The 8,093-nt window shown below is 28.3% G+C and overlaps 1 protein-coding gene across 1 annotated transcript; it reads right to left on the reverse strand.

Moving 5' to 3' along the window:
* Nucleotides 1-1,100: 1,100 nt before the first annotated feature.
* Nucleotides 1,101-7,167, reverse strand: LOC112683077 (uncharacterized protein DDB_G0287625-like). Its single transcript, XM_025553943.1, has 3 exons — nucleotides 7,015-7,167; nucleotides 3,818-3,957; nucleotides 1,101-2,256 (listed from the first exon to the last, which is right to left on the reverse strand). The coding sequence occupies exons 1-3, from the start codon at nucleotides 7,027-7,029 to the stop codon at nucleotides 1,149-1,151; spliced, it is 1,263 nt and encodes a 420-aa protein (XP_025409728.1). The 5' UTR covers nucleotides 7,030-7,167; the 3' UTR covers nucleotides 1,101-1,148.
* Nucleotides 7,168-8,093: the final 926 nt, after the last annotated feature.

The raw sequence follows: 8,093 nt of genomic DNA on the forward strand, positions 1-8,093 counted from the left end.
CGAAAACGATCTTTCGCCGGAACAGTTAGATATAGGTAGAGTATAATACAATCTTAATGTAATTTCAGTATTAGAAAATAAACTGTCCAACTTTTTATTTCTCAGAATTGTTAATAAATTTTGTGTATTTGGTTTATCGTGGTTGGATTCGTCTGATTTGGGAAAAATAGAATTCACTATTAAACTCAATTTCAATGCTTCTTGAATAAAATCTTCTTCTATATCATCGCAATAAATATTTTGAAAATGATGTGCCTTCTTTTCATTATCATCCGATTTTAGATTCCCAAGATTAAATAAAAAATCAAATTGATTATAAATTTTATCATAAGCAATTTTTTTTTTAGTCAAATCAGAAATCATTGTGTCAAATCAGAAATCCCCCCTCCCGGATGTCCACCTATGGTCACGATCGTTCAGTTTGTAAAGTTGTACGAATTTTGGGAGTTCTATGATCATTACACCGTATATCGGTTCAACCACTGAAACCTCCTATATAACTAAACTTTCTAAACTAAACTCCCTCTCAACTAAACTTGGTTTTCCCGTGTATAAATCATTTTTCCCTCTGTCATTTCATTTACTCTCATTCCGTATCACCACCGTGGCCTGAACGTATGAATTTTAAGTTGCTTGTCTCCAATATTCAAGACATACTCTATGGTAGCCCATCTAAAGAAAACTCGGGCACGTTATCCTTAACAAATCTCAATCGTAATTGAATTCACGTCATTACCGCGAATAGTTTTTCACTCGTCATTGCATCTACACTATGATTATTTATATAATTATTTTTTTAATTTTTTCGAAAACTGATTTAAAATTCCGTTTTTTTTTTTTTTTTATATAATTCGTTAAATTTTTACGATTATTAAAAAAACTTTTGAGAGATTGGTAAAATTAACCCATCAAAGAACCAACTAGACAACATTTTCTATCAAAAGCATTTATTTTTTTTATTTAGACCTGAGGAATTCAACTGGTCGAAATCATGTTCTCTAACACAAAAAAAAAAAATAAAATAAAATAAATGGTAAAATCAATACACATTCATTGTTTCACAAAAAATCTATAAAAAAACAACAATACATATTTAAAACTATTTTATAATATTTTTCTATATTCTCCTGTCATTTATTAATAAATGTTTATAAATAAGTTATTTTATTTTTTCTCCGCCATCCCTTCTTCCCTATTGACAGACGACTATCAAGTTGTTTAGAATTTTCTTTGGAAGATTTTTCATTGGAAGTAAGATTCTTATTAGCTGATGCATTTTCTTTGGAAGATTTTTTATTGGAAGTAGAATTTTCATTAGCCGATGAATTTTCGTCAGAAGACTTTTCATTGAAAGTTGGATTCTCATTAGCCGATGAATTTTCGTTGGACAATTTTTCATTGGAAGTAGGATTCTCATTAGCCGATAAATTTTCGTCAGAAGATTTTTTATTGGAAGTAGGATTCTCATTAGCTGATGGATTTTCATCGGAATAAGGTTTGTCTTCATTTGGAGGTTCAGCAGGGGGAGCTTCAGGTTCAAATGGATTATTTGAAAACCATTTATTAAGAATTGTATGAGGATCATTACTATTTTCGGTTTGTGTGTCATCTGAGTTTGTATTTGGTGTTGTTTCTTTTTTATTATTTTTATTTTCATTTGATGAATTATCTTCTTTTTGTGTATTTTTGTGTTCTTGTGATTTTGTGTCTTTTGAGTGCTCTGAGTTTTTCGAATTCTTTGTGTCATTTGGTGAATCCTCCTTTTTCGACGGATGATTTTCATCCTTTGAGTGAATTTTGTCCTTTGAGTGATTTTCATCCTTCGAGTGATTTTCATCCTTTGGGTGATTTTCGTCCTTCGAATGATTTTCATCCTTTGAGTGATTTTTATCCTTTGAGTGATTTTTGTCCTTTGAGTGATTTTCGTCCTTTGGGTGATTTTCGTTCTTCGAGTGATTTGCGTCCTTTGAGTGATTTTCGTGCTTTGAGTGATTTTTTTCCTTGGATTGATTCTTGTCTTTGGAGTGATTTTTATTATTTGGGTGATTTTTTCCCTTAGAATGATTTTTGTCTTCTTTGGAATGATTTTTAACTCCGGAGGGTTTTTTGGTCTTCGGTCGTTTTGGTTTTGACCTCCGATGATACTTGTATTTTAGTGAGTAGCTATTTCTTTTTGATTCAAAAACTTTTTTATCTAATAACTTTGGCCACAATTTGTTCGATTGGCGTGGAAATTCTTCTAGGGCAAAAGACATTCTAAAAATAAATAAATATCAGTGTCATAAGCTTTTATATATATATACAAAAATAAAATAATATGACCTCTTCCATATAACGTAACATTGTGAAAACTTTGTGAGCTTTGTAAGAAAATCTTAATTATATATTTATATAGTATAATTCAAATTATTCATGATGTTTATTGTGATTTAAAAGAAAATTATACAGTTCTTTTCTAAGCTCGAATACCCTTGCTACTACATTTCCACGTGAAAGCCATTGAGAATTGCTATAGTAAAGTAAGGAAGAATCCTCAGCTCCCATATCAAAACACAATTGTTTGAAAAAATATGAACATCGACGGACTACTTTTGGATGAAGTTAATACAGAATACTCTATCAATATAGAAATACATTTATAATAAAAACATAATTGAGGAAGGCTTTAATATTGAACATTTTCATCGAGATAGACCGTCGCAAAACCTCGGAACGGCACTGATATATGAGATAAAATTTTAAATATTTACCACCCCTACCGATGGTAGACCAGATACTATTACTAACAGTGAATATATAAATTCGTGACTTGATTATATGAAAATAAATAATTACATAAATTAATTTAATGAATTTTTCACCGTACTGAAATTATTCAGTGTAATACCAGCTACAAGTTGTTCCTGTGAATGGATATTTTTAAAATTAACAATAATTAAAAAATAAATTAAGGAACACTATGCACCAAAACTGACTTTATCATTTATTATTAATGTTTACTGAACCAAAACTAACATTGAAACGGTGATTGACGAATTCAAAACTATGGAAAATAGGAGAATTAATTTATATTTCTCCTTTAATTATAATTATTACATAATTACAAATTTATGCATAACTAAACATACGCATAGATACTTATAAGCAATAAGTATTAATATAAATATATATATACATTTTTTGTTTATTAAACCAAGTTTCTTTTTTAAATATTGGATAATGTGTTTTCTTCTTTTTATACATAATTAATATTAACCTAAAATGTGTTGGTGGAATGAACATATGAAATTTGCTAAAGAAAACATTCTTTTAACTAGCGCTAAAACTAATGGTATTCTGTATTAATATTATCTTTATTATGTATTAACAAATGGTATTCTTATTAAATTAATTTAAAAAAAAAAATAAATTATTTTTCACTGAGTAAAGTTACTTTTTTCTAATCATCATGTAACTTTTATAAGTTAACTAAAAAGAAAAGTAATTTTTAACTTTTAAATAAACTTATATTTTTCCATATATACTCAACTTAACGAATTAAAAAAAATGAATTCACTTGCTCTGCCATGTTTATTTGAATTTCTTGCTTTTTCGAACTTATTTTATACGTATTTATTACTCAACTCCTTGAAGATTAAAAAAAATGTATTTAAATTTAAGTAGTTTATAGTCTTATTAAAATTATTATGATTTTTTAATGATGAAGGAAAAGTTCCATGATTTCCCTAGATCTTGGTGGCTATTATTGTTGACATCGAAATTCTGATATCATAGGGTCCACATAATAATAGGTATAAAATATCGGTGTCACACTCACAATACAGTAGGTTGAACAGTTTTCTTATCGATTTGAAAACTCCCATGGTTTTGTAACTCGGTATTATCATCCTTTGGCTGTATGTATCTGGTATGAACAATAGACAAGGTATACATAGTGAGCAGACATAACATCCATACCTAAAAAATAACACGAACACGAATCAGTTGTTTTAAATATTACGATCGTTACATATAGCCATATACGAGTACATAAGCACCTGCATGTCTCTTTGTAAGTGTTATGAATAATAATGCATACATCTTATACACATAATTATATGTAATATAAGATATAAAGTTAATGTAAGACATGCATTTACATTTTAAAATCACAGGAGAACCATGAGAAGAAACTAAAAATCACATTTGGCTCCTACACCCTCTTCCCAAATACGTTTAAAATTCAATGTGTATTCCGATTTTTATTTTTACTGCATAATCCCGTACATTAATTTGTTAGCAAAAAAGATCCGTTTGTCAAAAATTCGTCTAAGTAATAATATTGGTTGTAATTAAAATTTTTTTGTATGTATTCACGTCAATGCTTATTGTTTTTTCAGCCTTAATTTTTATACTTGCATCAAATTATTCATAATAATGCATAGTATTATTTCATGCAACGAAATACTACTCATCAAGCGCATAATAACAGACTACCGCTCTTACTACTCCGAAAAAATTAAATATAATATTCCAACTAATCTATACGAAGCATTTGAACCAACAATCACTGTTAATCTCATCCCTTTCATCAAGGAAATCGGATTAATTATAATAATAATATAATATAATAAAAATATAAATATTATAATAATATAATAAATATAATCGGATCACATTAATTTAAAAAAATTAACTAAAATTCTTTCTGTTATTTTATATAATATATAGACAAAATAATGTAGTTTTTAAAAAAAAATGTAATTAACAGCCACGACACCCTAAATTATAATTTAAACAAATAAAAAAAAAATACGTAATAATTAAGTTATGGGTAAAGTTCGAAAATGGGTAGCTTACACATTACCCGGGTAAAGTACACCTTATTCATATGAATAGTATGTGTACTAGTGCTCAGCGTGATCCGTTATTTTAAGGACCAGACCGGACTTCAAATTTTAACAGGGTACCGAAATCGAACCGGACCACACTTAAACGTTAATCAAAGACCAAAATTGAACCGTACCGACGGATTCATATTATTTTTAGACCAGACCGGACCTGTAATTAAATAAGATTTAATAACATGGATCGTGGACCGGACTATCGGTCTGATCTTAAAACATTTTGGACCGTTTATGAAAAGGTCTGTAAGGTTCAGTCTGTATTAGCCCAGACCGTACCATATGATGCGTGTAGTATTACACTGAACCGGACTAGCCGACTTTATAAATAAATATATACCTAAATTTGTAGGTTTTTTACGTTTTATTTATTTACATAACAATATCTGTATTTAGATTTAAAGTTTCATGATTGGGACCGGACTGAGTCCGGACGGGATTGATTTTGATCTTTTTTTTTTTTTTTTTAAACTGGACTGGATTGAAAATAATGCATTTGATCTGAGGACTGGACCGAACTATTCCTAAAAATTATTGAACCGAACCAAACTGACGATTCAATAGTTTTTGTATATTAGGACCGTACTAGACCAAACCACGATCCGGTCTGGTTAGGACCAGACTGATTAAGACCGGACCATGCAAAGCACTAATGTGTACATTATCCAGTGTGCTATGGATAAGGTATGAAGTGAAAAAAAAAATCAAATCATATTAATTCAAAAAAAAATTATTAAGTAAATTATGTGCATATTATTAAGTTATTATTTTATAAATAAAAAATTTAAAAATTTAATGTAATTATTTATTGGAACAATTCAGATTCGGGTGACATTTTTAGTTGCAATGAAAAACTCATGTTGTTGTGCTCAAACAACATAATTGTGCTCAAATGTAAGCCACAGACAGACATCGTTTGGCCTTAAGACTTATTGATAGTCATTGCAAATGCCAATCTAATTGGAAATTGAAGGCGTTTAAATTGTATTGGCACATCTGTGGGTATAATAGAGATTCGCGGTAATAATATATTTTCAACTCGGAATTTGCCATTTAAAATGATGGCTTCGATAAAATTTTTCATTAATTTTTTAACGACTAATCGCGTGCCATTGCACAACTGTGGTGGGTTCAAATTACGACAAATAACCGAAGATCCAACCTTCAATTGAAAATTATGCGGAAGCATGCCTGATAAATCCAATAAGTTTAAAAACTCTTTTGAATAATTTACAGTTTCAGTAGCATCGCAAACTGTATCAATAGATTTGTATAGCGTTTTAACGCTTAAATTGAATAACGTTTAAATTATTTATAGCGTTAAACGTTCAATTGCTTATAATGTTTAAATGTCCCATAACGGTAAATAATATATATTATTTTGATTTAAACCCTGGTCCATACTTAGTGAAAAATTAAATAAAACACAAGTAAAACTTTCAAAACACAGATAGGTGTTAAAAAAAAACTACACATAAGTCCATTCTAAGTGGATCCAGCATAAGATTAAAAAAAAAAAAAACCACAAATATACCACAAAATTCACCTGATTTAAATATTACCAAAAATTTTATTTGTAAATGTTGAGCCTGAATTAAAAAATATTTGATTCCCCCCCCCCCTAGAAGTAAGTCTAAATACGCCCCTGGACATAGGCCACCTTAGCTTAAAGGTTGGGAAAACTGATCTAAACTAACAATAATGTTTATATTAATATAAAGCAGCGTTTCTTAAACTGTGTTCCGCGAAGATCACTTCAGGATTCCGCGAAGCTTAAGTAATTTTTTAAAAATGTTTAAGAAAATGACTTTAAAATCTCCAACTAAAGATTAGTAATGGTGAAAAAATGTTTGCATTATAGAAAAAAAAAATTTGTATATTAAATAACAATGTACGTTTATATTTAGTATAATCAAAGTAAATATTAATAAAGTATTATTATTTTTATTTTAACCCATTTTTTGAATTATATACCTTTAACACAATATTATATGGTTATAATTTATTTAAAAATAATCTTAAAGAAAGCTAATAAGCTAAAAAAAAGTGGGGGTTTCACGATAAATGTGGACATCAAAAAGAGTTCCACGGATAAAAAATTTAATAAACGCTGATATAAAGTATGTCTTACTTTGAGTGGTGTCATTTTCTATTTTACGATCATAAAACGCGATATTTCTATTATTATTCTTCACCGCGATTCGTCTTATACAGTTAATCGTCAATCGTATGCACTGTAGACCATATTAATTCCCAGAATTTGCTAGAGTGTCTGCATTTTTAATTTATAGTGATCTAAAATTGTTTCCACCAACCTTTGATAGTGGTTCAAATTACAAGAAAATTGCAGTAGATTATTTTAAGAAAACTTGTACACTAATTAAGACGTCATTTTATATAATTGTCGAGACTCACTTCGTATCTGAAAAATGTTAATGTTTGATAATTACTGATATGTTTAAATTTCTAAATAATTTAATGTGAATATTATGATAAATCCAAACTTCACCTAGTCATATTGCAGTTCAGTACAAATTTAAATAATATTTTACTTAACACTAGAAATAATTGTTAATTTTTATATATGGTATTTAGCTATGCGTTTAAATTATTGGAATACTATATTGAATGTATACACTAAATTATTAACAATAGCAATAAACTTTATTTAAAGTTATAATACACGAAGTATAAGTATAATTATACTAATATAGTGTATACATACAATACCTATTTATCAAGTTTAGTTGTATACCTGTATACTTTAAGTTCCAGATGGCGTATTTGAGGGGGGAGCGATGGGGAAATCGCTCTCTCCGAAAATTTTTAAACCCAGACAATTTTTAAATAAGTAATGGATATTTTATTAAGAAACAAAAATTATGATTTATTTTATAATATTACTAAATTTGAAAACGTTTCAAATTGTACACTAATTTAAATAACACAAAACGCTAAATTTTTCATAACGTTTTAATTGTCGATAACGGTAAACGGAAAATTTTTTAAACGTTTAAATTTATATAACGTTTAAACGCTTAAATTGAATAACGTTTAAATTATTTATAGCGTTAAACATTCAATTGCTTATAAGGTTTAAATGTCCCATAACGATAAATAACATATATTATTTTGATTGAAGACCCAGTCCATACTTAGAGAAAAATTAGATAAAACACAAGCGAAACTTTCAAGACACAGATAGGTGTT

Source organism: Sipha flava, unplaced genomic scaffold, assembly GCF_003268045.1.
Source record: "Sipha flava isolate LNK unplaced genomic scaffold, YSA_version1 218_pilon_pilon, whole genome shotgun sequence".
Lineage (NCBI taxonomy): Eukaryota > Metazoa > Arthropoda > Insecta > Hemiptera > Aphididae > Sipha > Sipha flava.

Bases quoted from the DNA above. Each gene is read 5' to 3' on its own strand.
- LOC112683077 (XM_025553943.1), bottom strand. The intron at 2,257-3,817 runs GTGAGTGTGACA...ATTTATTTTTAG, and splicing joins ACTGTTCAACCTACTGTATT to AATGTCTTTTGCCCTAGAAG.